Here is a 17,123-nt window from a genome sequence, read left to right on the forward strand (position 1 = left end):
AAATTAATAATTATCATTCTTAACTCACAGCTTTGCCTATGTTTACACCAAGAGAGGGAAGAAAAAAGTCTGGAATACGGTTTTACAGCAGTGAGTGCTCCAGTGCAAGATGTGTTTAGCCTGCAAGAGTTGAATTTTTCCTGATAAATCAAGGCACTCAAGGTGTTACTGATCTGGCACTGCAAACTCATACTCCTCCAAGAGTGGAGCACTCCAGTTTAATAACCATGCCAAAAGCACTGGAGAATTTAAAAGGTGGTCAATTTTGAATTTTGAAAGAGCTCAGCTTGATAGGAATATTATTTTTTTTTTTTAAGTGAGAAAAATAGCAACAACTGAATTCCAGTGCCTGAAGGGAACTTCCAAGAAAGAAGGAAAGAGACTCTTTGGAAAGGCTGGAGGGACTGGACACAGGGAATGGCTTCCCAGTGCCAGAGGGCAGGGATGGATGGGATATTGGGAAGGAATTGTTCCCTGGCAGGGTGGGCAGGCCCTGGCACAGGGTGCCCAGAGCAGCTGTGGCTGCCCCTGGATCCTGGCAGTGCCCAAGGCCAGGCTGGGCATTGGAGCTTGGAGCAGCCTGGGACAGTGGAAGGTGTCCCTGACATGGCAGGGGTGGGATGAGATGATCTGGAAGGTTTCTTCCAATCCAGACTGTTCTTGGATTCTGTGAATGCCAGAACCTGCAGCTTGAAATGGCCATAATTGCAAAGAACAGTGATTTAAAATGAACCAAACCCCACAGGGCCTGTAGCCAGTGGCACACGAAGGGTGATTGCTTTAATTGGATTCACCCCTGATTTCTGTAAACCTGGCAGTGAATTCTCCTTAAGATCTCTCCAGAAGTTGCCCCTGTCCTGGTAGATGTACCAGGAGAGGTTTAATTGTCTTTCTTTGAGGTGTTTCTGGTGTTACCCCAGTGGGGCAGTTTTGGGGCTGGCTGTCCCTCCTGAGCCCATGCTTTAGCCTGGGTGCTCATGCTAGTTTTGCAGAAGCACCTCGTGGTACCCCAGATCTGCATCTGCCCTCTCTGTGAACATCAGCCCTCACTAATAAATGTCTCTGCAGCTGTGGCTGCTGAGTGGCTTCCCTGCAAACACCCTGTCCTGCAGCCAGGGCAGCTCTGCATTTTTATTTGGGAGCTTTCCTTCTGATGTGAACTGCTTCCTTCATAACGCTGCTCAGCAAAGATGTGTTCTCTCACTCCTCTGGGTTATACAGGAGACCCATTGTAATTGCTAAATTATGTGTCAGCTGAAATAAATTTACTCCTTTTCATCTCAGAATGAAAGTCCTGTAACTTTATCCCGTCTCAAATAGGAAATCAGTGACTGGCCACAGCTAATGGAGGGGTGTGGGGCATAAACCCCCTTTAATGTCTTCAGCACCCAATCTGCACAGGCTTCTGCCCCCTAATCCTTAGATGTCCTGTACTCAGCTCCAAAGGCAGTGTGGGTTGTGTTGCTCCTGTGTTCCTGGCCTGGAAGGCGTGGGAGTATTTGTGGAGTAGTTCAGCATTCCCAGGTGTAAGCCGATAGTGTCACGGGTTTCCAAACCATCAGGAGAAACCAGCTGCTGATTTGTTTTATTTACCTTTGTGGATTTTGTTTGCCCTCAGCGACCTCCTTATTTGTGCCTGTTTTTTCTCCCTGCCAGGTCTATAATTAGCAGAAGATTTTTCTGTATTGTTGGCACACTATACCTGTACCGGTGTATTACCATGTACGTGACTACACTCCCAGTACCTGGAATGCATTTCAAGTGTTCTCCAAAGGTAAATTCCTCCTGCCTGCCCTAATCTGCCTGTTTCCCCCTCGTCCTGCTGTTCCCAAAACTGCTTTCTCAAGAAGTGTTTCTAAGGGAGGGCATTCTGCCCCTCTGCCCTGCTCTCGTGAGAGCCCACCTGGAATTCTGTGCACAGTTCTGGTTCTCCCAAAATAAGAAAGACATAAAACTGTTGGAGCAGGTCCAGAAGAGGCCATGGAGATGCTGAGGGGTCTGGAGCACCTTCCCTGGGGAGCCAGGCTGGGAGAGCTGGCAATGCTCAGCCTGGAGAAGGGAAGGGGGTGTGGAGACCTCACAGCTCCTTCCAGGGCCTGAAGGGACACAGGGGAGCTGGAGAGGGACCCTGCAACAGGAACTGCAGTGACAGCACACAGGGAATGGGTTCAGCCTGCCAGAGGGCAGGGCTGGATGGGATTTTGGGAAGGAATTGTTCCCTGGCAGGGTGGGCAGGCCCTGGCACAGAGTGCCCAGAGCAGCTGGGGCTGCCCCTGGATCCCTGGAAGTGCCCAAGGCCAGGCTGGACACTGGGGCTTGGAGCAGCCTGGGACTGTGGAAGGTGTCCCTGCCCATGGCAGAGGTGGAATGGGATGAACTTTAAGCCCAAATCAGCCCAAATAATTTTAATTTGAGAGCACTGGTTTGGTTTGACAGGGACACCCTTCTGCAGGTCACTGGCTGCCCTCTCAGTGGAGGTGTCAACAGGTTCTGCAGGGCAGTGCAGCGATTCCCACCCTTTTCAAAGCACTGAGCTGCCCAAATTCTGTGGTATTTTCAACTAATTTGCATGATCAGCAGGTTCCTGTCCCCACTGAAACTGTTGAACCTTTGCCATGTGTGAGTCACTGATTTCTAAATAAATACAAACCTCAGTGTGTCAAATCCAAATATGATTCGTGGTTGAAAATGGCCCAGAGAGACTTTCCTAAGGCTGTCTCCTGCACATATTTTTGCAACTCTGTTAGCACAAGGACTTCTCACCTCCTCCCCAGTCCAGCACTGACTCTGAGGGATAAATTAGGCTTGTGAAAGCCGTGGATGAAACCAGGCTACAGGGACAGAGGTGTTGACCCTTGTGGTCAGCCTGGAAGGGTAATTCACCTGCTCAGGGTGGAGATGGGACAGAGCTGGTGGTGTTGCATCCACCTCTGGTCACTCCAGCATTGCTGGAATCCTGGTGCTTACTGCAATTCCCGGGGCTGGTTGTGCTGTGATGCACTTGAAGCAGGAGAAAGGGCAGAAGCACAGCCATAAATCAGCTGGCAGGTTGTAAAATCACTGAGGTACAGGTAGTAAAATCCTGGCTGGACTTGATCCACGTGCTGAGGTGTAGGTAGTAAAATCCTGATTGGATTTGATCCACGTGCTGAGGTATAGGTAGTAAAATCCTGCTTGGACTTGGTCCATGTGCTGTCATTGTTTTGGTGAGGATTGGCACATCCAAACAAAGCCAAAATGTTTTGGTTCCTCAGGGAAGTCCAGCCAGTGTTTGCCAAGGCAGAACCTTTCTGGCTTTTGGAGGGATTTTGGAAAGAGAAGTGAGTGGAAGAGGATTTAGCATTGTGTTTGAGCAGCCTGATGCTAGGAAATTAAAAAAGAGAGAACACAGGTATTTATGGGCTGAAGTGAATAAATCTGCCTGTTTGGGGAATTTATGGCATTGGCAAATTATTCTCATTACTCAAGTAGAGACAAGCTGAGGGCCCTGATAAGATTAAGGAGTTTTCTTGAAAGCCCTAAATGTACTGGTGGGAAAAGAAGAACCTCTCAACACCTTATTGAGTTCTATGTGATTGTGAAAAGTGGGCTTTGGGGAGCAGTTTAGTGTTTGTGAGCAACTGTTAGCAGGAAATGTTTAATTCCTGCAAAGCACATGCTCAAGTCTGTCAGAAATTATTAATTTCCACTTCTTAAAGCAAGGCCAAGCTTTAAAAGAAAAACATAATGGCCAGCCTGGGGTGGGGGGTCTGTGTTTCCTTCTGACAGTTCAATGGTTTCCATGGATTTTCAAACACCATAAAATGAGGTGAGGATGCAGCACATGTGTGCATCCCTGCTTCCTGATGGGTCCCAGAGGTTCTCCACACATCCTGGTTGTCCCATGGCATGCATTTTTTGTGGATTTGTTTAATATTTGGCCTAGGCTAAGAGCTGAGAGCAGCATAAGTGTTGGGCAGTGCCAGCTGCCCTCGGTCACTCGGGAGAGGGAGCAGAGTGTCCTCTGGGAAGGACTTGGTTTGCTTGGATTTGGTTTTCTTGGGCAAACTGAAGTTTTTCCAGGAATGCTCTGTGCCATGGCTGAGGGTGGGTCAGAGCAAATCTGGGTGTGGAGGGAGATCCCTGTTTGGGCTGCTGTGGATTCAAAGCACAAGTCTGGCCCTGTGCACTGACAAACTCTGACAGACAGCACACATGTTTCTGTTGGAATGGGAAGCAGAAAGAAAAAATTAGCAGACTTTTCCAAGGCCTTGGGCTTTGGAGTGAGATGCTCTTCTGTTCATCAGATCCTGGCTTTGGCAGCTGGCTGATCAGTCTGGGCAGTTCCTCCTGGTTTCTGTTGGATGATCACCAGTAGAGCCTGCACTGTTACCAACAACATGAACTAAATTAAGCCTCATTTATTTTAGAGTATGTGCTGCCTCTTGAACAGAAGGAAAATCTCACCTGAGCACCAGCTACAAGAGGTGCAAAACATCAAAACAGTGTCTCATTTCCAGTCTCTTTCCTGCTAGAAATGTGTTGCCAGCTTTTGGGAAAGGCTGAGGATTTGTTTACCTGCTGATTGATCTTGTGGATCAAAGCAGAAAGGGAGAAGAACTGAAAGGTCAAATTGCTGGCTAAAACCATTGCTTTGAGCTGTGATATTTCACTGTGCTTTTGTGTTTTGCTGTCCCACCAGCTCTTTGGAGACTGGGAATCTCACCTGCGAAGGATAATGAAGTTGATTGCTGGCGGAGGCTTGTCCATCACGGGCTCCCACAACATGTGTGGGGACTACCTGTACAGTGGCCACACCGTCATCCTCACCCTCACCTACCTGTTCATCAAAGAGTGTGAGTGCCCTGCTGCCCTCTTCTTGTGTGCTTCCTCCTGACTGAGGGGTTTCTGGTGTGCTCACTGGAGAACACAATTTGTGTTAAAATATCTGCGTGCTCCACGGTGAGAGGAAACTGCCTCACGCTGGGAATTAGGGGAAAATTCTTCACTGGAGGGATTGTGATGGTTTGGGTTGGGAGGGACCTAAAAGCCATCTCATCCCACCCCCTGGCATGGCAGGGACAACTTCCACTGTCCCAGGCTGCTCCAAGCCCTGTCCAACCTGGCCTTGGGCACTGCCAGGGATCCAGGGGCAGCCACAGCTGCTCTGGGCACCCTGTGCCAGGGCCTGCCCACCCTCCCAGGGAACAATTCCTTCCCAATACCCAATCTAAACACAAGCAGGTTGATTTGACTGGCCATCTTATCTTATATCTTTCTCGAAGATTTCATAACCTTTCTCATTTCCAAGGATCTCATTAACCCTGAGTACAATTTTAAGTTACACCTTAAGAGAGTGATACTTATTTTGTGATCTCAGCATTCCTGCTCCTAATCTCAGCACAGGCATCCCTGTGTCAGCCAGGATTGCAGTCCATGACCTCTGCTAATCACAGCAGTAGTCCTGATAAGCTTCCACTCGGGAGTAACCCCTGCTTGTGCTTCTTTGCAGATTCCCCACGGCGACTCTGGTGGTACCACTGGCTCTGCTGGGCGCTCAGCATGGTGGGCATGTTCTGCATCCTCCTTGCTCATGACCACTACACTGTGGACGTGGTGGTGGCTTACTACATCACTACAAGGCTATTCTGGTGGTACCACACAATGGCCAACCAGCAAGTGAGTTCCTCCCACTCCTTGGATGTTCCTGCTGTAGCCTGAGGGGGTGAGAATATTCAGGCTCACCCATGTCCTGTGCACAGTCCCTCTCTTCCCCCCAGCTGTTGGGTTTGCAGGAGAGAAAAAGGCATCATTAATTGGGTTCTTGACCACAAAATATGGGAAGGTCTTCCCAAAGGCAGGCAGGGCTCTCCTGCCCCTGGATAACCTCAGTTTTTTTAAGTCTTCTGAATTTGGGCCAGGTAGCCATATATGTGACAGAACAACAAACCATTTAGATTCTTTTGCCTTAGTTTTGTTTTGTTTGGTCGCTGAGGCCAGCTGGGGTTTTCCTGTGTTCTGTGGCTTGTGCCACAGGTCTCTTGAGGTACAGGAGGGGGCCTTGCTGAAAAGGAACTGGTTTTTAAAAGTGTTACCAGGGGGTGGAGAGTTCTCCTGGCTGATGAACTGGGGCAATCAGAGAGGAGCTGACAATGCTGAGGAAAGTGAAACCTCTGCTGTGCCAGGCTGGAGATCAGGAAAGGTTCTTCCCCCAGAGCGTGCTGGCACTGTCCAGGCTCCCCAGGGAATGGGCACAGCCCTGAGGCTGCCAGAGCTCCAGGAGGGTTGGGACACCTCTCCAGGGGTGCCCAGGGTGGGATTGTTGGGAGATCTGTGCAGGGCCAGGAGCTGGATCAATGATCTCTGTGGGTCCCTTCCAACTCGGGGAGTCCTATGATTCTCTGAGGGGAAATGCACAAGTCTTTCCCATGGATAGTGGACAAGGGAATTAAGAGATATTTTTTAGGTCCGTAGCAGCATATTGGTGTCCAAATATTTTCTGTGCTCATAGTCAAAGATCTTTTGCTTATCTGTGGGATATGCTGTTAATTACATATAATAAAGACCTGCTGCAATGGTAGAAGATGAATTTATATTGTGACAGTGCAGATTTTTAGATCCTGTCATAGATTGTGGAATGACCTGGGCTAGATGGGGCCCTAAAGGTCATCTGGCTCCAGCCCCCTGAAGGCCTTGTAGTTCCCATCTCCTTATTCCACTGGTTTGGTGCTGCCTGAAGCAATGCACCACAGCCAAGCCTTGTGGTGCATTTCTAGCCAAGTGCCTAATTGCAAATTAGGTGCCCTTTGATGTTCAGTCAGTCTGTGTTCTGTGCCCACGCTCTGCAGCTCTTGTCACACAGCCCCAGAGGATTCCATGCTTTGACTCTGCTCCTGGGCTCTCAGAGCAGTGGTACTTCCAAGCTGGAAGTGCTGGAGTCAGGAGTGCCCCAGTCCTGCTGAGGAATTCTTCAGCAGAGCCCTTGGTGAGGAAATATTCCTTTCTGCTGCCTGATGTGACTGGGGAGGTGGCCCAGCACTGCTGCCCTGAGCTGCCAGGATGTTGGGAAATGCCAGTCCCTGATCCTTCCCTGAGCACACATTGCTGTGCTGCTCCCTCCTTCCTCCTGCTGGGGCTTGTGCCTGGCCTCAGAATGAAAAGCAGCAGTGGGTTTATTCGACACGTGAGCTTGACACGGGGATGCAGCTCAGTGCAGGAGCCCTGTGCTCGTGGGTGGATGCAGGGATCCCGGCTCTGGCATGGATAATAGGCAGCAAGGGGGTTGGATAATTCCCTCAGGACCTGCACTCTCTGTCTGTGGGCTGGGGCTTGCTCATGGCTGGGAGAAGCAAAAGGTAGGTGGAGCAGTCTGGGAGCGTGTGGAGGGCAGGGCAGGCTTCTGACATCCTCCAGATGGGTTGGGACGTGCCCTGTCAGGGCTCCATCTTGCAGTAAGGTAGGAAAATTATAATGAAAAGCCTTATAAAATCAAACCTGCTCTGGCTGGCCTGTCATTTCTTCTAAGTCAGGCTAGTCCTTTGCAAGTTCCCATGTGAAAGCAATCCTGGTGTGAGTGGCACCTTAACATAACAATCTCTTCCTGGAAAAAAGCAAATTGCACTTGTATTAACTGTTTTTGCACTGTTAGATAGAAAAATGAAAACAATCTCTCACAAACAGCTTTCCTGCACGTACACACTGGGGGTTTGAGTGACCAATCAATACAGAATAACAACTTGGTAATAGCCAATAAAGTAATTGGCAAGAAAGCTACTGACCAATTGGAGTCACACAGGAGGTCTGTAAAACTGTATAAAAAGGAGTTATGTGACTAAAGAAGGGGCTTTTTCCACCATGAAGAAAATGGAGTCCATGTGATTTATTCCCACAGCTCCACAGGCACACAGCCAGGCCCAAAGTGATTCCTGAGGCACGTGGAATTTCAGAGGCACTTAAGGAACAGCCGTGCTTTGGGATGGCATTTTCATTCCCAGAGGAGAGCAGACACCGGTCTTTGGGCCCATCAAACAGCTGAGGTCCTGTGGGCAGGGCTGAGCAGCTTTGGTGTTGCAGGGCTCAGTTTGGGAGGTGAGATCTTGGGAGCAGCAGGAAGCAGGACAGCACCGACCAAAGGTGGCGAGTGAAGTCGTGCGAATGAAGCACCTGCCTGAAACGTAAACTTTAAGGCATTTAGAGATTTTGAGGAGCTAAGATTTTAGTTAGAAATAAGCCTTATTGAGTTAATTAAAATAAGAATAATAAATGAATAGGCCTTGATGAAGTTAGGAGTTAGTAGTTAACTAATAATTGATTGCTTGTCAGCACAATGTTTGGTTAGCTGGGTTTATAATGAAAAATATAGAAACTGACAAATAGCTTTTAGGAACATAAGACAATTGTGGGCCTCCTCTGTTCTGAAACCAACTAAAGACAAGGAATGGGAGTTCTACCAAGAGTTCATTTGTCATACTTGCATTGAAAAGGTAGAAAGGTCAGAACGAGGAAGACTTCATTTACTTCCTCATTTTGGGACCCCTCCCCATAAAAGGGACCACCGACCCATTTCAAGGGACAAACTACGCATGCTTAATAGCTTTTGGAGTGATCAGCATATGAAGCGGGGAATGGGATGTACCAAAATTATGAATATGTATTTGTATTTTGGGTATCCAATACTTGTATGGATAAAAGGGCTCTGTAATCACCTGGAAGATGCAGTGTGGATTTGGGAGCTATCCTGCACGCTGCCCAGCGTGGAATAAACATACACTTTCTAACTTTAACCTGTTAGAGAGTTTTTGTCCGTCACGTTGGATATCGATACTAGATCAATATCCATATTTTTTTAATAAATCATGCCCTTCCCTAATCCTCTTTTTTTTAACCCTCCTCCCCCTGCAGGTGCTAAAAGAAGCTTCCCAAACGAACCTCCTTGCAAGGGTCTGGTGGTACAAGCCCTTCCAGTACTTTGAGAAGAATGTCCAAGGAATTGTACCTCGCTCCTACCACTGGCCCCTGCGGTGTGCGGCGCTGGCGCGGGGCCGGCAGGTGAAGTACAGCCGCCTGGCGAGTGACACGTAACAGCGTCACCAGAGCCCCGCAAGGACCTGTCCCAAGTGCTCACACCTCCAAGAGAAGATGCCATAAACAAAAATCCACCGCTCCCTGACCCTTTCCTTAGCAGCTCCCTGGACCTGACCTATTCAGTTACCTGGTAAGCACTGTGATCTTTTTTTCTCTCCAAAGGATCTGCGTTGGACAACAATAAAGAGAATTTAACTGATCATGCACTGTTACACATTTCTTGTCGATAGAGTTGGGATTTGCATTTGCCCATCACCATGTTCCTTTGTATATGATGCGACGACATAGATGAAAAGCTTTTATATCATAAGTTCTGGTCTTTCCAGTCACGTCTGGGAACAAAGCATATTATTTTCTTGGGAAAACATACTTTTCATATCTCTTGCCCCAAAGATTGGGCTGTAAGCCATTTTCTAGCAAATGACTATATGAAGGTTTCTAAATATCTGCCTTGGGTGAAATCAAGAAATCTTTCTACCTGTTGCACCGTGCTATGAATAAGATGATAGACACAGAAAGGTTTGGTAAATCCTGATTTTGTAGATTCTGCAGTGACTGACTGTGTCAAAAAAGTGCAAAAAAAAAAAAAAAAACCAAAAAAAAAGAGAGAAAAAAAATGTAAAGTGATTTTCTAAGTATTTCCTAACTTTATTTTTCAAAATGTGTATGAAAAAAAAATTAAATTTAAAAAGATTTTTACATGTCAGAGAATAGAGAGTTAAAAAATTTAAAGAAAATGCTTCTTGGGAGAGAGAGAGAGATTTGTCTATGTTTCTAGTGCCTTTCTTGTCTTGATTGTATGGTCAGTAGGCAGTCTTAAATGTTTTTATTTAAAATAAAGTATTCCATGAAAGCAGAATTATATATACTGTATAATTACTAATTTTTGCATTTATAGCTAAATTAAACTGGAAATTTGCTTATAATGTTGAAATTGCCACGTGTAGGGAAAAACCTCCCACCCCACCAAATAAAAAAGGGTCCGACCTCGCTCACACATTGTGGGCAGGTCAAGCTAAAAAAGTATCACTTTATTGTCTACTTGGTAGCTGGATTTTAAAAAGCAAAACAGCCATGAATTCCTGTTTTTTAAGACTTTTACAAATGATCACTGAGTGAACTATGAATGGTTTCTCCATCCCCTTGTCGGAGTGTTGTTGAAAAACAACAAAGATAATTATTTCTTTAAAATATTTGTGCAGAAACTGCATGTAATTCTAAGTTTTCACTCCTACCATACATACTGTATGTTTGGGGAAGTCTCCTATCCTAAACTTGCCAATGTGCAGAACAAAAATAGTTTTTATAAAAAAAAGAATGAAGAAGAGAAAAATATATATATAAATATATATATATATATCCATTCTGTATTTTACGTGAAGCAGAGTTATCTTCTGTAGGTTTTTTGTGTATTCACAAGGTGATATTTGTATTGTAAAACAACAATGGTGAAGGAAAATAAAAAAGGCTTTTGAAAAATGTAGTTTCCTTTATCTTCTTAATATTCAGTTGAAATTTAAAGCTGGGTTTATTCTTCCAAACCTTGCCTTTAAGTTGATGTTATTGCACTGTAGGCCATCCGATGTGGACTGTATGGAAACTGCATTGATGTGGAATTGCTGTTGGGCAAAACAGTGCCTTATCTGAAATAAATGCTATGCAACCGATGCCGAGGGGCGGGGGGAGCCTTCCTGGGAGCCATCTCCAGGCCTTGAAAAATCTACCCTGAACTGCTGGGATGCAGCACAGGGCAGGTGGGCATCCCTTCCCCCAGGAGCTGCCAGTGCTGGCCCCTGCACACCAGAAAAAAAGAGAAGAGAAGCCAATTTCTGTGCGTCCGTGCTGGTGAAAGTGTCATTTTTCCCTTCTTTTCTTTTTGTTGTTTTTTTTTTTTTTGGGGATGTTTTATCTCTGCCTCTCTGCCCTGGCCAAAACCCTGGGGAGCTGGTGGGGTGCTGCTTCTGCTGCTCTGCCTGGCTGGTGCTTGGGATGCTGAAGGAGAGCAGCTGGTTCCTTGTCAGTTCTGTCTCCCTGGGGAGGGAGGGAGGGGAGGAAAGGAGGGAGGGGTTCCTTGGCCAAACCCTTTGCAGCAGCTGGGTGGGGATTTAGGACTCAGCTCTGCTGCTCTGCCTTCAATTCACAGCTTTAACCTGGCAACTTTTGGGGCTAAAATCAGTTTTACCCCACCCCAGCTGATTTTTGAGCTGATTTTTGAGAGAGTTTGCGCTCCCAGACGTAACCCGAGGAGTAGATTTTTCAAGACCTGGCATCACGCACATCCGAACCATTGACATAAGTAAATGTATGGATATATATGCACATGACATTAAATGGAATCTGCTGAACCCTGCCTTGTGGTGTCTGACTTTCTGCATGGCTCTGGCTCCTCACGGTCCCATCTGTGCTGGGGCAGGGCGTGCTGCTGCCTCGGGAAGGGAACCTGGCAAGGTGGGCAATGTCCCCTCTGGGGGTGGATTTGGGACAGAACTGCTGTGCACTGGCTCAGCCCAGGCTGTGGAGCTTGTGCTGCCTTGTGCTCCTCCTTCCCGGGGTGCAGCTGTGCCTGGGTGGGATGGGACGTGGCTCGAGGTCAGGGCACGGTGCTGATGGGCAGAATCCCAGATTTCCCACTGTGTTCCCCCCAAAAGCTCCATCTGCAGCCATCCCTCAGTCTGTGCTTTCTGGAGAATGCAGCCAGGGCTGCTGGGTTTCCTCTGGCATCACTCGGCCTGTGAGCTTTGTGTTGCTGGGCTGGGATCCTTGGGTGACCTCCAGGGACCCAATCTTGTCCCAGTTAGAGGCTGAGCCACCACCCAAGTGATTCCCTTGCCCTGGGCACTGGTGCAGTGTTTCCTCTCCCTCCCAGCTCCTGCTGCTCCTCTTTGCTTGGTGCCCATCAGGGAGGTGAGCACAGCCAACTACCAGGCTGTAAAAGCTGGAATCCGGCGTTGTGCTGCCTTAGTCCTGTGGATCTCCAGTGGAAGCATCCCCTGTGGTCTCCAGCTGAGTGCTGAGGGTGTCCTTAGAGGGCAGGCAGAGGCAGGTTTGGGTGTGGAGGGGCAAACCTGGACAGGGCAGTGCAGGTGCCGGGAGGGTGAAATTGGGCAGAGGGATCTGCACCAGGAAAGGCTGGAAAAGGGTGGTTCAGTGTGGGGACAGACCTGGGCAGAACAGGATCTCTGCCAGGAGGGTGGGCACTGATGTTGCTGAGATCCATCTGGGAACAGCCTTTAGCAATGGGGCAGGTTTTACACCCATAAATACAGGGATGGGAGGTGTTGGAGGAGCATGAAAGCAAGGGCAGTGATCCCTTTGCTTTCCTGTGCTCTGGAAGGAGCAATCCCATCAGATTCCCCCTCCTGCTTCTCCTCAGGACACAGCTCAGTGCTCGTTCTCTCCTGGTGCCAGCGGATCAGAGCGCTGCCCGAAGAGAAGCTCCTGTTTTGGCAACTTCTCCCATCCAGCTCATCAGCCATTGGCCACAAATATTTGCCAGAAGGATCTGTGGTTTCTTTTTGCATCCCCTCAATGCCTCTCCTGCCCTTGGCTGTCCATGTGTGCTGCAGGTTGGGCAGGGAATGGTATTGAGCACCAGGATTTATTGTTTAAATAAATAAATGTTTGGACACCACTCCCAGGCACTCTCCAGGACCAGGAGGTGGATTTTGATGGGTCCCCTGGGGTCTCTCCCAGATGAGGATACTCGGTGATTCCAGGATTATGGAAGGAGCAGGTGTTGCAAGGTTTGGGAGCAGACAGGGCTCCCATAATTTGGCTTGCAGCAGCAGCAGCAGCTCAGCCCCTGCTGGCATGGGTGGACACAGTGCAGACCACCTTATTCATTTTATGACCATTTTTCATCCCAAAAAAACCCAGTGGGACTGAATTTGGATCTGCCAAGTCTGCATTGCCGTTTTTGAGGTTTACCCTGTTTGGTGCCAGAGTTTTTTCCCTTGGCATGTGCTGCTTGGCTCTTCCTGGGGCTCTCCCACATCCCAGGGAAGTGCCCTGTCCCTGGGGCTGCTGCTGCACCTTCTGATGAGGAATAGCAAAATATTCTCTGTTTGTGGTCAACCTTTAAGCCCTGGATAGATTTAAGGCACATCACCTGGGGAATTTTGGGGTGTTCACAGGCCTGGCCATAAATTATCAGCAGCAAAACGTCACCATGATTTTCCAGAAGGGCAGGAGAGTCCTTGCTCTTGAGGCAAGGCAAGGGAGGGTGGGGAAGGAAAGGTGAGGCACCCCAGGACAGCATTTTAATTGCATTTGTTAGGTATCCCTTCAGTCCAGCTGTCACTCAGTGACCTGTGCAGGACTTTGAGTTCAGAAACTGCAATTGCTCTAATTTTGCTACCTGCCCTTCCTAAACTCTCCATGTGTGTGCTTTCCAGCAGAAAAATCACCTTTTGCCACCACAAAGAAGTGCTCCCACTTCCAGCTGCTGCTTGGAGTAGGGGTGTGTGTTTTGACCAGGGAGGAAAATCCACGTGGTGTTGGATTTTCAAGTAAATCAGCCCTGGTGTGCCCTTGCCAAAGGCTGGCAGGGTTCTCATTGTCAGCTCTGTGCAAATACTTTTATCTCCTGCCACCCTGAGCCCCAGCAAAAGGACTTTGGCCATTTTCTGTTAAATAAATATTATGTAAGAGGCCTCTTCATTGCTGTGAAGGCTGTGGGGGCTGTGAGAGCTCTGAGAGCCCTCACACCCAGGATCTCAGGCTTTGCTCCAGCCACCTGCTCATGCTGAGGTGATGGTTGTTCCAATTTTCTGCTCAGGACCTGGCCAGGGTGCAGCAAACAGGCTGGAATCAAGGTTTGTGTCCTGCAGGGATGAGTGAGGCCCTGATACTGGGGAGTTGCCCATCATTACAGCTGATCCACAGTGGCTTCTCAGCAAAAAAAGGGATTTTTGGCCATGCAGTCAGTTTCAGGAATTCTTCCAGGTCTTTTAATTAAAAAAAAACAAAAAAACAAACCAAAAAACAAAAACCACAAACAAACAAAAAAAACCACCAAAAAACCCCAAAAAAACCAAAGAACAAAACAAACAAAAAACCAAAACAAAAAACAAAAAACCAAACCAAAACAAAAAAACCCAAAAAACAAAAACAAAACAAAAAAACCCCAAAACAAAAAACACAAACAAACAAAAAAAACCAACAAAAAAAACCCAAAGCCAAAAAAAAACCAAACCAAACCAAAAAACAAAACAAAAAACCAACCAACCAAAAAAAAACCCAAAATATCAAAACAAAAAACCCAAAAAACCACACACACACAAAAAAAGTAATTTTTAAAGTTATTTTCAATCACTTCATTGCCCATCAGAAGAGTTTTTGTTTCAGAAGGTTTACAGAGAAGATTGTGGCCTGAGCATTTTTAAGAGAAGAGTTTAGTTTTACCCAGTTAACTTTAGTTTTACCCAGTCCCAGCTTGGTGGTTTGCAGAAAGGGAGCTCTCCAAGAGACCAGGAAATGCTGGTTTTACAGTGAAATTTGGGTGCTGTAGGAAAAGGCCACTTCTCTAAAATGATCTGGTCTTGCTTGGGAGGGATGAGGAACTGAAAATGAGGAGAGGAAAGGGAAGTAAATGCTTCATGGGTTTATATTTCAAAGCAAATTTTCTTAATTAATTTATTTTTCCTCTATAGAGGTAGTTTGAATCCTGTTTCTTAATGATTTGAAGGTTCACTGAGGGAAGAAATGCACATTTGGCCACCTGTGCTGAGTGGTTTCCCTTCTGTCAGCTTTGCCTGATTCCTTCAGTGGGTCCATGAATCCCAAGTGGGTTTGAACTTCTCCTGCTGAGGATGAAATCCCTGTGCTGTTTTTGCAGCCCCTGGGGAGGTCACAATGGTGGTAGCAGTGATGGGGAGGAACCTTTTTTCTGGAGGATAAACATTGTAAAGAAAACATCACTTTCTTTAGGGTCATTTGGCACAAAATGGCACCGGGAAGAAGCTGGAGAACTCCTGGTTTTGGGAAGGAGGATGCTCTGGGGGAACTTTTCACCTTCCTCACGTTTCCACAGGCAGGGAGGCATTCAGAGAGATCTGCCAAGCCCTTAGCACTTAAGCTGAGGTCTTTGCAGCCTTTTCTGCACCAAAAATCTCCTTGCTTCTGCAGTTCTGGGCACAGTCACGTCACCTGGAGGAGATGGGGAGCTGGGGGTCCCCAGAGCCTCCACAGGAAAGCAATTTGAAATATTCCCCAGGGCATGTTTTGAGCTGTCACCAGTCTTCCTTCCCCTCCTCCACCCCCAGCCACAGGTGCTTACAGAGCCACTTTTCCTCAGCTGTTTGGATTTTGTGGGGTGGGGCTGGCAGGACTCTCCACCACAAGAACAATTCCTAAAAACTCAATCTCTAATCAGCTTTTCCTGATGCTCCAGCAAATATATATCACCTGCAGGAAGAGCTCTTGCTCTTGCCCAGCCTGTTCCTGGCTCATCCCTGTGCCAGCAGCTCTTCCATGCCAGCAGAGCAGCTGCTCCATGGTTTTGCCAAGCTCACCCTAAAGCTTTGGGACACATTTTGGGTCGCAAACATTCCCAGGAGCACAGCGGTGTCCAGGGAGATCTGCCAGCCCACACAGCTGCCTCCAGAGCCTGCAGGTTCCCTGCAGGTTCCTTGGGAATCCCAGCCAGGAGATAAGATATCAGGAAATCTTGTTTCTCCCCAGCAGCCAGTCCAAAAACCACCGGAGCCAAAGGGCAGCGCTGAACGTGACCTTGAAGCGCTGACGCAGCCGCTGCCAGGAATGTTAACCCTTGGATCAGGGATGCACTGTAGGAAAGGTGATGGAAACCCTTTTCCCTTCCCTGTGAGGGGAGGCAAACTGCCAGAGGTGCTCCCAGCTTTTAATCCCCACCACAATGGTGGAGGGAGATAGGGCTGGTTGGAACTTCCCTCCCCGCTGCACCAACATCTCAGGGTGTGATGGGTCCTGTCACTTTGGGGAGAGGCCAAGTGTGGGAATCCAGAGCTTCCCTCTGGCTGCCCTGGAAGGTCTGGGACCCTGGCAGGGGTCAGGAACCCCCCTGGACAGAGCCCCCAGAGACACTGTCTGTGATCTCTGTCCATGGAAAAGAGTTTTCAATCTTACAGGATGAATTACAAACTCTGAGTGTTTGATTTAAGTAATAATTAAGTGTGGCACTGGTGCAAAAGTAAAATTTTAGGATTCTAGATTAGGGGTTCAGAGGGGACAAGATGGAGGAAATTGGGTGTGTCTTGTCCTTTTTCTCCTTCTTCATGCCCTCCATGTTTCACTGTAGTGTTGGCATTTTTCTGTTGGTTTAGGCTGGGGACACACTGTTCAACGTAGGTGACAGATATTGGCACGTTATTGTAAATCCAGCACAGGTAGTTTGTGGTATTTAATGTTTGTACCATCCCACTGAGGGCAGAGCCCCACACGCTGCCCTGCAGGACAGAGCTGCGGCAGGGCAGCAGAACATGTTAGAGATAAACAGAATAAACAACCCTGAAACCAGCACAGACGAATTATGGCTTCTTCTTTGGCAGCGGGGCTGAAAGACAGAGACTTTCTACAATCTCAGAATCATCAATACCTCAGATTCTGACAGCCAAGTGCCAAAAGCCTTTGGATAAAGCTATTTGAGCAGCTGGAGAATTTATCCAGGCCTAGCTGGGACTTGAAACAGGTGGGGAAAAAAGGTGGGTTTTAGCAAATAAAGTTTTTGCTAAATAGAAGTGCATTAATAGAAAGTGTTTTACACTCAAAATACAATCGTGTTTCCAAGTTCTTCTAGTAGAGTGTGGAAACCCTGAGCACTGAACTTCCCTGAGGATCAGGAGTCACATCCAGCCACCATTCCACAGGCTGGACCAAGCTGTGATGAGGCAGAGGAGGAAAAAAATATTCCCAAATTCCTGGAGCTGCAGAGCTGAGCAGTGCACTGCTGGAAAGGTTATTTTGGGAGAGGGAGATGCTGTCTGCAGCTTAACAGAAACACACGGGGAAAAACCTCCCACCACCTCCCTGTGGGATTCAAATTATTGATTGGTTTCTCCTTATCTTGTGCCAGGCTTGACTCA

At 47.7% G+C, this 17,123-nt stretch overlaps 1 protein-coding gene across 8 annotated transcripts in view; it reads left to right on the forward strand.

The window, feature by feature from the left end:
- SGMS1 (sphingomyelin synthase 1) overlaps positions 1–11,408 on the forward strand; it is an 89,256-nt gene extending 77,848 nt beyond the window's left edge. For all 8 annotated transcript variants that reach the window (XM_030275739.4, XM_041716996.2, XM_072930866.1 and 5 more), the window contains 4 exons: positions 1,657–1,774; positions 4,682–4,835; positions 5,492–5,658; positions 8,881–11,408. In XM_030275739.4, coding sequence (XP_030131599.1) covers positions 1,657–1,774; positions 4,682–4,835; positions 5,492–5,658; positions 8,881–9,060 — 619 coding nt within the window. In that variant the 3' untranslated portion in view covers positions 9,061–11,408. The remainder of the gene's footprint in view (positions 1–1,656; positions 1,775–4,681; positions 4,836–5,491; positions 5,659–8,880) is intronic.
- The last annotated feature ends 5,715 nt before the right edge of the window (positions 11,409–17,123 follow it).

This window comes from Taeniopygia guttata, chromosome 6, assembly GCF_048771995.1.
Source record: "Taeniopygia guttata chromosome 6, bTaeGut7.mat, whole genome shotgun sequence".
NCBI classification, from domain to species: Eukaryota; Metazoa; Chordata; class Aves; order Passeriformes; family Estrildidae; genus Taeniopygia; species Taeniopygia guttata.